Source organism: Tympanuchus pallidicinctus, unplaced genomic scaffold (genome assembly GCF_026119805.1).
Source record: "Tympanuchus pallidicinctus isolate F22 unplaced genomic scaffold, pur_lepc_1.0 scaffold2, whole genome shotgun sequence".
In the NCBI taxonomy this organism is placed as follows: Eukaryota; Metazoa; Chordata; class Aves; order Galliformes; family Phasianidae; genus Tympanuchus; species Tympanuchus pallidicinctus.
Genome location: NW_026294721.1, coordinates 11,824,145 through 11,840,928, shown reverse-complemented (window position 1 = coordinate 11,840,928; position 16,784 = coordinate 11,824,145). Strand labels below are relative to the sequence as shown.

The window sequence follows — 16,784 nt, the reverse complement described above, 5'->3', positions numbered from 1 at the left end:
AGTCTTCATGGCAATTTTAACAGTGTTCTCATTTCCCCCAGTTATAAGTGATGAAAAAGAATATAACAAATATTCCATCTTCTTTAGTAAGGGACACATGATTTTAGACTATTGTATGAGAACTCCTCTGAAATTATATAGGACATCTGGAAACCCTTCATAATAATATTGAAATTAATCCTCGTGAGTATAATGGTTCAGCACACTGTTCAGGAAACAACGACATCAAAAAAGATTAAAATAAATAAATAAGCATAATCAGAAATGCCTCTATATTTATATGAGGCACTCAAAAACTTTAGATAGATGTGATATAAATAGAACATAACTTAAACCTATGCTTATGCCCACTTTCATCTATGATACTATTACCATTGTCCCAGAAAGTTATTTCAAAACAGAACCCATATTTCCCCCAGTGCAAGTGTACGTGCCAACCTGTAATGTAGAGGGACTGCTCTCATGAATACTGTGTTTTTGTGATACTATCATATTGCTGTTGTCAGACGAGTTAAGTTGACTTGCCCCATGACATCACAAGCTAGCAGGCAAGAAGGCATCTCCAGGTAACAGCAAATCAAGGCTGCCTCTAAAGATTAAGAAAACATTTTTAAGTCATCCTACGTGCTTACAAGGCAATAATAATTAAAAAACAAACAAAAAACCTAAATAATGAAACACATCATTTATAGGCCCCTCTATAGTGCATGATGACAGTACCAATCTTCTACACTGTGAAGTACATAGGAAAGGAACTTTTGTTAAATAGCTTTGAAGGAGCTGAACTTGATACTAGTATCAATTAATTATCATTGTAATTGTAATTTTTAAAATATTTTTACAGCATTAGATCTCAAAGCACCATAAAAGATAACACTACCTTTTTTTGCAGGTGAGGAAACTGAAGCATGAAATAATGATAGTATCAACCAAAAAGGAAGCATTACATTCATTAGTTATCTATGTATACATTCCAACACAGGGAAAAAAAACTAAAGTGTTCCATTTTCAATAGCAAACCACAAGCTAGGTATAAAACTTCATTTTTGCTACCTATTGAATTAGGAACCAGGTTTTAAATCAAATGAAAACAAATTCAGGTTTCTTCAATAAAGTTTTAAGGATTGCTTGAGAACAGATGTGATCATTTTAGTAGGTTTCTGTTGTTGTTTAATATATAAATAGGACATGGCTTCTGAGGCAATAAAAAAGTAAATCAGATATAGGGCAAGTTCTTAGAGTCAGGATACTAGAAATTTCTCTGAGTTTTGTTTTTTTTTCTTTTTAGAAGTCTTAGGTTTTTTATTTATTATTACGTTCACTTTTCTTTCTAATACAGATAAGACCATTTTAGTTCTTGTTTTTCTAGAGAAATATAATCTCATTATCAAGCAAAAGAAGGGTTCAGGAATATATCCTATAAGATGAGTGTTAAAGAATAGAATGGGCTCCTAAGCCTTTTCAGGATCCAGCAGGCTTTTTAACAGTTTCTCTTTAGCTACATTTGCTGCAGAAAGAAGAAAACAGCAAAGATGCTGATGTGTGGTAACGTGCTTTTCTGTCAGGGAAAAGCCAGATGAAAAGACAGAGTTTATAGAAGTCAGCATCTCCAACTGCAATGTAAAGAAACTCCAAGGACACTGAAATGCTTTTAGGGATAGTTGAAGCCTTTGTATTCAACACAGATTGAATTGAATAGCATACGTTTATACTTAGGGAAGTAAATTCTGCATTCCATTGCATCTGCCTGTCTTTACGTATTACAATGTTACTGGAGGAAAATGTATAGTGTAACATTACTGTTTAAATGATGATCTGTTGTGCATTCTAGCAGATATCCCTCTGAGACTTCAACACTCCAAAAGCAGTGATTATTTTTCACTCAATCCAGAATGAAATCAGTCATCAAACATAAGTGTTGTTCATGACCTTAAGAGAGGTAAGTAACAGCAGTATTTCTCATCCATTTTGGAGATTCCCTCTTTCTATACATTTCGTTGGCCCTATTTTGGCTTTACAGTTCCTTGGCCAGTATATGAAGGTAAGCACACATAATCTTCCATCCCACCCTGCCCTGTTTAGCAGGATGTACTGCCATGCTTAGTTATTTCATTTGTTCATGGTAATCTACAGTAACAAGTTTCTTTTCACTCACTGCAATTTTAGAAGGGATTTTAGTCTGATAAATGCTATTGCAATTTGTAGTGATATTTGCAAGGAAATGTTTTTCTGCATAAATCTAAAATTTGTCTTTTAGAAATAGAGATTCATTGATTCATACACTTTCTAGGTAGAAAGGTATGCTGTGAATATCTGCTCTGTCAGTCTATACATTCAAGTCATAATTTTCTCAGATACTGAATCAAGGCACTTAAAAACCAGAAAAGCTTGTATCATACTAAGGGACTCCTACTAAGATCCAGGATCTCCTTTTGCAGGCTGTAGTAAAACAAGCATGAAATATAAGATGTGATAAAGTCAACTAATATTCCTGATCTCCTGACTTGCTGGCTGTTCTATTCTTGTGAAGAATGATAGCTGGCTATCTAATCAAAATGCATAAGCAGTGTCTGTTCCTTCCACCCCCAGACCCATTCATTTTCTACTCAGAATCTCTGCTTGGGGTAGTATAATTGATTTTGACATAATTTACTGCTTACTTGGTAATGCAGCATTGCAGTCTCTGATAAAAACCATATCAAGTCACAGCACTGGTCTAGAGCTTGAAAGGGAGGCAATGTAATCACCTTCTTACCCTAATGCACCACCATCTCATTTCTGATGGGCAAGGAGCTGCAAAGTAATTGTTGTAAAATGATGCTTGTTCCAATGAGGGTCTTTCACTTCTCTGTCTGACCACTTCTCTTTGTATCTCTCCTTTATTTCAGTGGGAGGCATCAGGGAAATTTTCATTATTGGATTGTCATGAAAATGAAGGACTATGGTTATAGTTGCCTACTATCAGGCATCTACCTCTGGCATAGAGCAAGTATATCCAATCCTGAGTTACCATGGTAATGTTCAGGAAGATGTGGAAGAGCAAACATTAAGGAGTGAACATTTTACATAAATATCTCTGTTTCTCCATCCTCTTTCTATGCTCCAGTATTTGCTATTGCTCCTGTGTCTCCCTGTGTTTGCTAACTAAGTGTAACTCTGCCTCTTTACACTTGGCTGCCATGCAGAGCCTCTGTACTGGAGCCATACACACAGGTCTGTAGTGACTCCTCACCTTTCTGTAGCCATCATGCCTGCACCACTGGCCCTGTTCACCAGGCCCATGCCCAAAGGCTCACAGTCTGCCTGCGCGGCCTCTACTGTAGTGGTGCATGAAGCTGAAGTGATCCAAAAAAGTGAGTGGTTTGCAGACACCTATGTGATGTGAGAGATAATTGCTGGTCTGTGGTGTTCTGCACAGCATTGTGTGTCGCAGTCAGTAGATCCAATCAGGCTCAGCTACTCTCTTTGTGAAGATGTAAAGTTCAGTAACTCTATGGTGACCTTCACTGTCCGCCATTTTCTCACACCACCTTCTTACAGGGACCAGGCAGCTTAACAAAGCTTGCTGAGAAACTCTCTCTCACTGGCTATTTTTCCTTACCTGTAGGGAATGCCAACCAACCAGAGCTGCTGTAGCAGACGCTAGCCACTACCCTCCATTGCTGGTCTGATTTTTGAGGGGACAGAATGCCTGGCTACCCAAACAGCCACGGGCCTATCAGAAATAGGATGGCTCAACCTCCCCTCTGCAGCACCCACCTGGGCAAACTGTAAAATCATCAAGGTTGGAAAAGATCTGAGATCATCTAGTCCAACAATAATGGCATCTGCTGCACCACAGCTAGGTGGCAGAGGCCGCACAGAGTGCACTGCGTGTACTGATGGGGAGGTGAAGGATGTGAGCGGGAAAAGGACTGTGATTTCAGTGGCCTGATTTCCCTAGGCGTGTCATTGTTTGCTGTGATTTATGTATCGTTTGCATAAGTGACTGAATGAGCACTTGGTTACAGCAGTTCAGGCCATCACATTTCAGTGAGCGTCAGGCAGCCCAGATCATCTGCTCTCAGGGGACAAGTGGTTAATTATCATCACTTGGTCACTCCTCCAAAACGGCCACCACTGCAAAATGTCCAGATGCTGACAGTGATTTTAGGGAGCTGCTTAGCCCTTATTTTTGACAAGCTCACTTGTACAGCATTTCTGAATCTCCTATACTCTGTTCTATGATCATGTTATGAAAACAAAGCACGACATACTACTTGTTAAAGATGATTATTACTATCTTATGATGCTTACTACATCAGATTTTTGTATTATTATTTTTAAAGCAGGCAGTAGTGAGCACACCTTTACAATGACAACCTCTCTGATCATAGCCAAGGAAACAAGCTGGCTTTTTTTGGATGATATTTTAGAGTGATATTTCAAACCACAATATATGTTCTTCTTGATAGTGACAGGTATATACACTGATATATCTTTGTCCTAAAAATTAAATCCTGGTAACCACTCCAGTAGTTCATACATAAGGAATTCTTTCCATACTGCTGTCCACTCAAATTCATTATAGGCAGTGATTTTTCACAGTGATTCAGCATATGTGTTTACCTTTGAGAATAAGGAGATCTCAACCAGGCAAATCACTGGAGCCCAGTCCTGGCAGAGAGTAACCACCCCTGATGACCAGCAATTAGGTTGGAGGCACACTTGGTACAGGTGGGGAAAGATGTGTAACCATATGCAAGCTGTTGTATCTAGTGGTTCGGGAGCATGCATTTTGTACTAATGATTCTAGGTACTCCTTGTTATATACTTAAATAAAAGTAATGGGAGTTTCTCCCCTTGCAATAATTCTCTTAGAAACTAAATTTCACAATTCGATATCCAAGCTTTAGTTGAGAAGGAACTAGATATGGCTATAGACAGGTAAGCATTCATGCCAGCTTACTTTTAGGTACTGACAATCCAATCCAGACTAACTTTGTGCTTTGAAGTTGTAAAACCATTTACTTTTATTTTGGCAACAAAGTAAAGATCGGGATTTAGCACAAGCTACTGCCACAGGAAGAGAAAACAAGCGTGAAAACAGTGCTTACAGGGCATGAAACAGTAAAATAATAGGTACTCTATAGCAGATAATCTCTTTTTAAAAAAAATGAAAAAAGAATGAAACAAAGATCTGTTACAGCTGAGAATCAAGAAGCCAAAGTGCTTTACATCAAAAAGTCTTTTCTGATACCAACTGAGAGGTTAATTCAGATCTATGCAGCAATTTCTACTTTTATGACAAGAATTACTATAGCATAGGAAAACCTCATCTACTTAAGTAAAAAGGGATAACAAGCAATTTTCCTGGCTTCAAATAACGCTGTGTGTGAATACTCACGGAGAGGAAAAAAAACCCAACATTTTGATAGGCTATTGCCAAAAACACAAAATCCAGGACAACAGGACTCCTTGACTCACTCTTAGGTGTTAAACATACAGCATCAAAAGTTATGCAGAGGAGTCATCTCCTCTATTAAGTGGCATATGGCATATGCCTTTGAGGCATATGGCAAAAGCTTATCAGAGAAAAGTGAGTTCAAGATGGGATTTTAGCCCAGTTTAATGGGTTCAAAAACTGTCCTGACACTGGATCAGTTTCCACTGACTTTCACTATGTGAAAATAGCTTGATTATTTTGCAAGGCATTGGTTTTGTTTCTTTAAGTTGTTGCCTTTCCTTTATATGTAATGTAGAACAGGAGGGAACATGTTGATTTATTTTTAATAAAATCTAGAACTGTTTGTATTTTTTGCATTTGTCTAATATATATTTTTACATTTTTACATATTTACTTTGGTTCTGAGACATTAAAAGGATTAACTGATGGAAAATCTGTGTTTAGAAAACTAATAAAAGGGAGAATTGTGTTTTGGGGGGTGGGACGGAGCTGGTGAACAAAAGGATACCTGTCAAGAAGTACACAGGAGTTCAATGGATTGGACTATGCTCTTTTGTATGCTCAGGTTCTAGCCTGGAGTTACTCATGTGCTTGATATTAAGCACATGCATAAGTCTGTGCACAACTGGAATCTATTATTACCATGTTGACATACATTTGTTAAGGGCTTGATTCTGCTAACATTTCTATTGGCAATACAGAGAGATACAGCAAGATCCTGCAGTTCAGGAAGATATTACTCTGCATGAGGAGGATGGACTAGATTCTGGGGAGCTGTTAATACTTTAGTGACCCTTCGTAGTGAGCCATATTTTAAATACATTTCCATGGTCATATATATTTCTAAAATGTCTAAAGACATCAATCAATCTGTTGATTAAAGAGGCATGCATCCAGCCCTGCGAACAAAACAATTTTGAAAGATTTATTAATGGTTATTCATTTATTTAAATCTAGTTCTTTGAAGATCTCAGTTGTGTGAATAAGCTGTTTAAGAACTGTTCCTTACTTCTTGTTCTTTCAGCTATATACATATGGCCTATGGATTTTTTCATAGTTATACATCTATTTATTTTCCTGGATTTAGGTGCAATTACTTTTTTTTTTGTTTTTTTTTGGGGGGGTTTTTTTTTAACCAAAGCAGGAGATTTTGACAAACACTTCAGCATTTTCACTGTGGCAGCTGCCATTATTCAACAGCATTCTGGTAATTTAAAATAACTCCTACCAAGAGCATAAACCCATAGTGATCAACTTTATTTGGGACTTTGAGTGGTTTTTTTCCTGTGTTTGAACTACAGGCTCAGGCAAACTTAACCTTCTGGTTTGAATTCAAATGTTTCAGTTGCAGGAAGCACTACATTCTGTTTACACATCCATTACCTCTGGAGTATTTAATGTACCATTTCCATCAGAATTAGATTTCTAGCCACTTGAATTTGGATTATTTTCTTTGGGCACAGACTTGTACAACTTGGATTTATGAGCTGAAGACTACAGAGTCTTTATACTTATTAAATCCACATTTTAATACAATACTACAGGGGGATGCAATGAGATGTGATGGATGAAAGTGCTGGAGCCAGTTTTCTTAGGCTGTGCATGCTTTACAAAATTGCCTGATGCTGGGATAGGACATTGCCTCCACCTCCTCCTCACTTTTTCCTCTTCCTCCTGACTTATCTATGGCTGAGCTGGCTTCCTGGCTAAAGGCAGTGTATTGTAATTTAGTGGAGAATTTGAAAGAAAATAGCTTTGTCAGAAAACATCTTTACTGACTTAGGTGCTACTGTATTTGTTGCTAATGTGTCTGGGCAAAACTATCAAGCTTCTCTCTCTACACTTCATAATACCATGCTGTACGCACTTGTTTAGCATTCACGTGAGAATTTTTGCTCTCAAGTAGAAGGTAGATGTTCAAATATCTAGATTTTCTACATTTGCAATAGTGTTCATGGTTCTGAAACAGATCCCATCTTTTGACAGCAAAGCAGTCACTTTTCCAACAAATACTTATTTGTAGAAAGCATGTGAAGAAAAACCCTGGGTTGTATACTCCTTACTTAACTCGTATCTGGCCCCTGTGCTGGGATTGGTATGGACAGATTGCTCATGGGAAGGAAACAATTTCTTAGATGTCTGCAGAAGGCAGACACAGAAAGCTTTTGTACTGTTAAGTTCTGCTGACAAATTATTTTCTTACATAATCTAAGTCTCATATTAGCCAAAATGATTATTCAGAGAAAGATAGTAGCTTAGTCTATCATCCACTTCAGCTATGGCTCCACTCTCCTGCTCTTGAGTGTCTTATCAATAACAACTACGTAGCACCATACCTCATGTCTCTCAGTTAAGGTCATGTAATAGTGTCAGCCTTGGACTTCACGTGGGGATTTTTTTTACTAAATCTTTTCTGTTCAGTATAGAAAAAAACAAAAGGGCAGTAAAGAAAGGAGGTGTGATCTTTAAGGGTTTTTTTGTTTCTTTCTTTCTTTTTTTTTGTTTTTATTTTTATTTCTACAGTCTGTTAAGCTGGATATAGCAGAGCAGTGAAATAGATTTGTAGCTTTCAGACTTTAGCTGCTTCATTGTCAACAAGCTTAAAAATATTTGGCAAGAGTTCAGGCCTGCTAGCTACCAGCCACAAGTTGCCTCTGATTAAGAAGGTTTGTTGCCACAAATTAAGAAGATTGACACTACGTATTGAAATACCTGATCATTTAAATTCAATTCATTCAATATTTTAAATTCAAAGCTGTCCAGAACACAACAGCCACAACAATTTCCAGTGGCTTGGGACTTAGGATAAGTGAGATACTCAAGTCATTAACCATTCTTAGCCTGTTTTTGATTCAAACTTTTGTTTAAATTTTTAACTGCCTCTTGATGGTTAGAAAATACTAGGAAAAGGCCCTAAATCAAGTATTTCCAGATCTTTATTTTGCCTGCACCACTGCCACAGAGCTATGCTGTCCATTTCTTTTTGGTCCATCTGAATTTTATGTACCTTTTTGCATAGTTCCCAGCTTTGTCAGGAAGGAATAGAAGGTACGCTCATCCCAAACTCACCTGTACCTGTGAAACATATTAGCTTAGGCTCACGTTTATATCGTTACTCATTACACACTTTCCAAAGTTGTCCAACTATTAGGATGTTATATTATAAGTAAATAATCTCTCCTACTATCCAGACCTAGTATCTAACCAATTATTCAGCAAGAATTTATACATCTTTTTTTGGCAAGTCTATCAGATTCTAGCTAGTCATTTAATTCACTTGCTTAAAACTAGCACAGACTTCACACATCAATCTGTACCAATTTCTGCTTGTTGGTTAGCCATCAGATGCTTTGAATCTCCATCTTTGGTATCTAACTTTGTTCAAGGATTACGATAAAGCTGGATGTGATAACAGGCAAATAATATAGGTGAACCTATATAACTGTGAGCCTAGCAATGCCTATGTCCACTTCAGATGTAGGTTTTGCAACAGACATTCACAGCATAGGTAGCTCAGTGCCCTGCTGAAAATCTTTGTGCTCTTGCTGTCTAACTTGAAATCCTGGGATCTTAATCCCTGAAATTTTAGCTGAAATATAAAATTGTTGGGAATTATGGTCTGCACATAAGCACTGGGAAGTATAATAGTCCTACAATAAATCATGCTATCATACTAGAAAATAGGTAACAAAACTTTTGAACTTACTCCTTTATTTCACAGGTATATCCTAAAAATATTAAATTGGTATGGATTAATAAAATTAAATGCAAGTCTGCACAGAATAGCTTAAATGGCATCAGGTATTAAAAACAGAGTATTAAGATACTGAAGGAAATGTTATGAAATACCATCCATATGCAGAAAAAATTGCGAGTGACTGTGTAGTTAAAGATCCTGCAATGATTATTTTCCTAGCTGGATTCAGAAAATACCTCTACAGACAACACAATTTCTTCTTTTTTTGTACATTTTGAGTGTTTAATATGAGTGTTTAATATTGAAGTATTAATAGTAGTCTGATAATACAACTTTTAACTTTTAACCCTTGAATTATGATATACATTCAGCTATGAACTGAGAATTACAAAAACAGAAGTTTTTATTTCCTTTGTGTTGCTTTGTTTTTCCTACCTTCTTTTGCTAGCAAAAGGATACAGATACTTTGGTTTCATTTATTTTCTAGCAGTCTATTAAATACAACTGAATCACATTCCAGTGCTTTATTAGGAGCAGGTGTTAAACATTTTATTCTCTTTCTCTTGTAATTCTATCAATAACTCACTCACTATAATGTTATGACTAGATATTTGCTAAACTGTCTAACATAATTAGTGATGGAAAAAGGATGCATACTAACCACTACTGTAATTCAAATAGTTAGCATAAATTTGTTTTTCAATATTGTTCTAAATTTTCACCTTGTTACCTTTGCTTATAGAATGTCTAATGGTGTTGCCTCCTGGCAGATATTGAGCAGCCCAGGAAAACCCATTGTCAGATCAGTCTTTTTCTTACTGGTATGGATTCAAGGACATTTTACAGCATAGACTGGTGTCTATGTAATATATGACAATTTGTTTAATTGGAATTTACTAGGAATTTACTTATTAGTTATCAACAAACATACTAATCAGTTGCAAAAAGCATGGTCTTTCAAAAAACTACTGAACAAAATTAACCATTGCAAATAAAGTTGAAACCATGGTGTTTTGTGGTAAGACATAAACTCAGTAACATGGAATTAAAGAAAAATTATCATTCTACCTTAAAACTATCAGCTCCTGAAACTGTTGTCTGAAATAGCCCATTTCATTATAAAGCATCCTTCTAAGAAACCTGGGTAAAGCCAGTCCAGTGTCTAGTTACCATGCCTATTCAATGGTTATAAATGGCAGTCAGCTTCTGTTATTAAAGAACTACTTTATGAATTTTCAGATAGAACAAGACTGCTGGCATATAAGGTTTTATGAATAGCAGAATTCTCTGTGTAATCTTTTATCTATGGGTTTTTTCTTCTTCCAAACATGAGAACATGACTCTGGAGGAAAACAATTTCTGTTTTGAGCATGAAGATTGCCTTTTACGCCAAGCTAACAGAATCTTGTTTGTTATTTTAGTGGCCTGTGATCTTGATTAACTGTAGAGTGAGTTGCTGCAGGAATATAGACAATGCATCACTGTGTTTTGCTTCTGTAGAGAAGTACTTTAATTCAGTGGTCATCAGTGAAACTAGTGGGAGACCATCCCAGCAAGTGGAAGATGCACCTCACTCTTACAACTGTTGAGTTTACACAGCTGGACCCAGCTCATAAACATTACTTTCCCTTCATGCATTCATGAAAGATGTTACTTCTCCAATGGGGAGAAAATCCAAGCTATATCTTGCAGAAATCACAGGGTTTCAATTCATTTCCTGAGTATTCCTTAGCATGATTTAAGCACTGTAGAAATTCATATTTACAAAAAAAAAAAAAAAAAAAACAAAAAAAAAACACAAACAAACAGAGGATATGTTACTTACGTTTTATCAGAATTTTAGGGAATCACAGCGTCGTATTTTGTTCCTACTATTTCTTGGTACATCCATCTCATGACGTAACTAGTAATTCCTTTCCCAGATAACAAATTAACATGGCATCAGATTACTATCTGTATTATTACTTCTTTGTTATTTTTATTGGTTTTAACAGAACAGTTAGCCAAAATGAAGAGCTTCACCTGCTGTTTTTGTTAGGGTGAGTGATAACTGAATCTAGCACCTCTGATGCAATCCCCGTCATTTACAATGTACATACCTCTGATCCCCTAAATACAGAAGAAATCAAAAAGGAAACAAATCCTTCACAGAGAACTCCAAACCTTTTTAATCCAGCTTCTGGCTGAAAAATACATATTTTTGTATTCCTTCTGTTGTTACAGACAGTTTATCTTCTCTTCCTGCACATATCACACCTTTTCAATGTATCTAACTTCATATTAAAATATTTCTTCCATATATCTTACAAATACCTTTGTTTTGTCTTTTGACTTGGGCTTATTTTTAAAGTACTAATAACAGTACTTTTACTCCTTAGTTGTAGAAATGATCTTAGTGACTTTTCAGCTGTCTAAAATGAAGTGACTTTGGCACCACAAAGTTTATAAAATTGAATTCAATACTTATCAAATTATAAGGCAGATAAGAAAAGCTAGCCTATGATTGTTATGGAACAATTTGGTAGCTCTGTTAAGTTAGTGATGACTGTTGGCAAGGGATATGCGGGAAGATTCTTGTAAAGCCCAGCCAAGACCACTGAAGTGATCAGCTCTGCAGGTGATTAATATGTTTCACATCATTCTTTTCCAAATTTTGAAGCCTATTTTGATCCCCTGAGTTTAAAACTGTGGTCTTTATTCTGATTTCTGCAGACAGAAGTTTTTGAATGGCATTTGAAATATTATTATTTGAGGCAATAAGATGGTCTAGATAAGTTTAATCCCCATTACTCAGTGTCCAAAATATGAACCCTGATTCATATTCTCTTTTTCTTTTTCCTTTCACTGGCATAATATTTTACAACAGGGAATCATATCAGAGTGGGAAAACATATTTTGAAACATAAAGCCAACCTAGATCCAAAAGACTCAAATCAATGTGTTCTATCCACTCTGTGAAGGGACAGCTTTAAGAGTGTGTTGAAACATTCCATATTATAGAGCTGGTCAATAAACCTCAAAGCATTTGAAGTTAAACTTTCTTTCAATTCCATGATTTATTTCTCAGAAATTATTTCTAGCAGAGATATTTTCATTATATTTTATTTGACCACAATTGTTCAGCTTGTTGTTGTATAAATAGGTTGTGGATTTGGATCTGCCTTTCATTCTATAAACCTTAGTATACTTTCAGAGAAATACATAGATTCATATGTGATAGGTTTAGAACTGTTAACCCACTCATGCAGTCACATTCATACAGTATTTATGTACATAGAGATGCTGGGATATTTTTAAAAGAAGCAGAATCATTTCTGGGATATGTTGTCATAAATTGAAGGAAAGCACTTTAGCAAAAACTTACTGCTTTTTTCAAATCGTTGGTGGATAATTTTATTTTCCAATCTCCTTGTTGAAGATCATGCTAGGGACTACTGACGTTTTCACAGTAGGCTGAAGAACCAATTGAATGACTGATAGACAGATGAACTAATTTGCAAAGTATTGTATGAGTCTTTAAGGCCATTGCTCTCTAATCTGAAGGATTCCAAATGAAAGGAAAGGGCAGTATCACGTGACCTAGACACAAGTATTTTCTTAGCCAGAGCAAATTTACTTCTTGTAGCCCATACATACTTGGCCTTAGGTTGACCTTAATGTTTACAGATGAGAAAAAAAAACAACTAATGATAATGGCATACGTAACTAGGGGACAAATTCAAAGCTGCTTGGAAGGATACAAAACAAATAAACCTAGCAGGTTAAAAAATATCTATTTTAGCTCTTACTCAAGAAACATACACAGATGTCACTCTTCTGTAACTGGATGTCATCTGTTGGGGCCACTTTACTTTCTTTGCTCTTTTTCTCTAAGCAAAGCATGCATAGATCTTTCAAGACTGACTACATTCTCTCATTCTACAATTTTTTCCTGAATATCTGTTTACTTCTTTTAGTAGCACCCAATCACTGGTGTTGTCTAACACAAACTGGAAAGTAACTTCCCTTGAACACACATGCAATAACATTATCAAGTGTAATGGTTTCTATGATGACAAATGTATTAATGAACTGTTTAATCTTTACATCTGAGTTCTTCTGATTTCTTTGTAATGAATTCAAAACTTAGTATCATTTGAAACTAAATGTATGGCCCAGGTTTCTGGTTTAATCTGAGTCAATTCTTCACTTTGTGAAGATCTGTAGATGTAGCAGTCCTGGTAAAGTCACATTGCCTCTTCCACAATTTGTGTTTATAACAAACGTAGAAGGCTTGTGAAAGTTTTTTCTTCTGTCATAGATATTCTAATTCTGTATTCAATTTGTGTATGTAATGGAAGAGAAGCCTACATCCGCTTAAGTTACACGAATTTTTAAGGAGGAAATTCAGTGCTGTTCTTGCAGTGTGTAATAATGGAGATCATCTAGATACTTTTAATAGAAGTCACTGAAAACATATATAAAGTAATAAAAAATTAAATGTCATGTTTTACATCTTCAGGAGCAGCATTTTTTTCCCATGGAGAGTGAAAGAAGTTTTAGAAGTCCTTTAGACTGTGAGAAATAACTGAATGAAAAAGTGAAGATTATGTTACTGGCCCTGACTGCATTGCCATATTTGCCATATCTAAATCACAGTCATGGTTTTATGATTTTTGGGTTATCGTTATTCCACATCAATACATCATGGTGTGCACAGGAAACTAAAGAGTTAATTCTCCAATTCCAGGTACTTGTCCCAGAAGAGAAGAACTACGTACCCCAGAGGACTTTGCATTCAGAGAGGAAATATATCCCCTGGCAAAGTCACGAGACCCTCCCTTTTCCCTTTGGTCTTGGCAGCGTGTGAGCTCCCTAGATCGTCTTGCCTCAGCATTAGAGTAAGGCCTTTGGCTTTCGGACACTCTCATTTAGTTTGATTTACTAGTTCCAATTCTAATTATATTGTTGTATTTTGTATTATAGTGTGTTTTCTTGCATTCCGATATCTTATTTAATAAATCAGTTTGTTTCTCCTCAGATTGTTGCTGCTGTTCTGTTTTAGGCCCATCACTCTATCCTTTTCCCTTACCTCTTCTGATCCACGGGCTCCCTCCACCCTGCTTGTCGTGGAATTGGGCCAAATCAGCCTGTAAAACATTGACATTCACTGTCAAAAATGTTTGTGTGATATCCTTCAGCTTTTGGACAGCCAGTGTGCAGTTCCTAGCTGGTGTGCTTCATAAGGTAAAAACCTTGAAAATGCTGTAAACAATCATTTCTTTTTGATGCAATTCTTTTCACAATGAACACTGTGCTTAATGCTTTAACTTTACACTTTCAAATGACTCAGAAATTGCAGCTGCTACAGTGCCTTGTTATTAAGCGTGGCTCTGTATAAAGTATGCTGCTCTCTTTGCTGTGATCTCTATCAGCTCTCAAATTTTAAAGTCTTTGTTTTTCCAATAAAGCCTGGTGCAACTTTGACTTGGGCTGCTTACATACCAAGTACCTAATCCTCCAATAGACATTTTTTGTGTGTCTAACTCCCTTTGAAATCAAAAGAACTTAGAAAAACATTTCAGAGTTGGTGCCAATTATTTAATCAGTATCCATGAATATAATTTCTAAAAGTACGCAAGGGAATTAGAAATATAAATCTAATTGAAAACCACTAGTTGTCAGCTTTTAACTCTCTTACATTACTCTTTAGGATAGGATTTCCAAAAGACTTGAGTTTTTTGCTATTTGTAATAATTAAAGTTATTAAATTGATGAAGAAGCTGCTGGATGTTCATTGCATACGGATCTTAGCCATTGGATAGATGCTTAAGTGAATTTCTCTCTATATTTGATATTCTTGCCCCTTCTTGACACCTGGAATGACTTGGCTGGAAAAGGTCTTAAGGATCATCTACTTAGTGCCAACCCACCTGCCATAGGCAGAGACACCTTCTGCTACAGCATGTTGCCTTTAGCCCCATCCTACCTGGTCTTGAACAGTTCCAGGGTTGTTCCATTCACAGGTTCTCTGGTCAACTTTTTCCAGAGCCTAAACATCCACTTAGTGATGAATTTCTTCCTAATACAACTTCCTAATATGACTGCGATGGCTTATGATTAACTAATCTTACAAAGCAGTGTACCTTGAACTGTTGGCTTCAAAAACCTGGTTAAACCTCTATCCAGCAAGTGATGGATGATTTTTTCAGCGAGATGTTGTGCAGTTATAAATAGGAAAAAAAGTGCCCAATGAGAAGGAGAAAAAACCCAAACATTAAAGACTCATGTAAATAGCATATAGCTAATAGAAGAACACTCTAGGCAAATGGGTTCTGATTTTAGAATTTACTTTTACTGGATTCTAAAATCATCAGATTAATACTTCCTTGGGTCTTTTCTCTTAGTACTGCATAGAATAGGGAGGGGGAAGACCAGGGAAAAAGGCTGGCTTGAATTGTAAGGAAGATTTCTTTGAGATCTTTGACTAATTTTAGTGCTTAGAATCAAATGCAGATATTAGAAAGGATTGCCAATGTGAGAAGGAAGAAAGTTTTGGGAAGGAGACCACCCTCTCCTTACATCACAACTTTGGATTTCTTCTGGCACTTGCAAGTTCTGACATCATTTCAAAAGTACTAAGCTCTCTTTCACTGTTCAAGAAGACTCTGCTTCTTTCACCGACTGATTCTCATTAGTTCACTGCTGCTGTTGCTTGGTAATCCTTACAATAGTTATATTGTCTTATTTTGCCCCTTGGCTTCTGTTATTGAACACTTTCTAACAAATATTCCAGCCAACTAATTGTTTTCCAGGTCTTCACCTTCTTAGTGAACCTTCTGTTACTTTTCTATCACTACTTTCTTTACTTATGACTAACTTCTATCTCTGTTCTATCCCTTTCTTCTCTTCTATCTTTTTCAGTGTTGTTATTTTTACATACACACATACATAAATGTATTAACTGGTTTATTAACCCTTTTGTGCCACCCATCAGAGTACTTTCTCTCAAATTTTTGATTTCACAATCTCCTGCTCTTATGTCGTTTCTACTGCCCTTCCTATGGTAAAGAGTCAAAATTCTGTTTTTCTGTTAATTTGACCTATGTCTTCATCACTTTTTCTCTATATTGAGCTATCTGCCCATTTAAATGTGACATTTAAAATTTGTCATTCTGTCACTAATGAATTGTTAATACTTGTCACAGTGTCAAAGTGTGGTTGTTTCTTTGTTTTTTTTCCATTTGTCCTCCTTTTATTTGTCACAGATGACAACTACAGTGATACACCTGTCACTGTAAAAATGTGTGTCATCTGTGGGTCATCTCATAATGTAATTCAGTAAACATGATCCTCTAACTAGACTGGCATAGGTTTATTAGAATGTGTTGGATGAATCTGAAGTATGTAATAAGTTTAATATAATGATGGTGATAGGTGGTGTTTTTACATGACTTATGTTACTATGGCCAATACTGTTAACACTTCCTGCCACTAATAGTTAAGGTGGAGATGTATAGTGATTGATCTTCCTCAGAGTGCTGTAATGCAAAAAATTATCCTGGCTCTTTGTATTTTACATGCGTGCATCGGGCCTTTGGGATGTCATACTGAAAAACCCAGTTATCACGAGAACCCAATTAGAACAGACTGCTTGAGCTT

General features: G+C 36.2%; 1 protein-coding gene across 4 annotated transcripts in view; it reads right to left on the bottom strand.

The window, feature by feature from the left end:
* The window catches only part of STX18 (syntaxin 18), a 540,575-nt gene that overhangs the window by 138,432 nt on the left and 385,359 nt on the right, over nt 1-16,784 (bottom strand). For 2 of the 4 annotated variants that reach the window (XM_052681672.1, XM_052681673.1), the window contains exons 1-3: nt 15,112-15,169; nt 14,215-14,272; nt 439-589 (exon numbers count right to left, since the gene is read on the bottom strand). The exons of 1 other annotated variant lie outside the window; for it this stretch is intronic. Coding sequence is in view for 2 of the 3 variants with exons in the window: in XM_052681673.1 (XP_052537633.1) it covers nt 439-492 (54 nt within the window). In the remaining variant the exon portion in view is untranslated. Of the gene's footprint in view, nt 1-438; nt 590-14,214; nt 14,273-15,111; nt 15,170-16,784 lie in introns of those variants that run through there. One more of the 4 variants, XM_052681674.1, reaches the window with a different exon arrangement.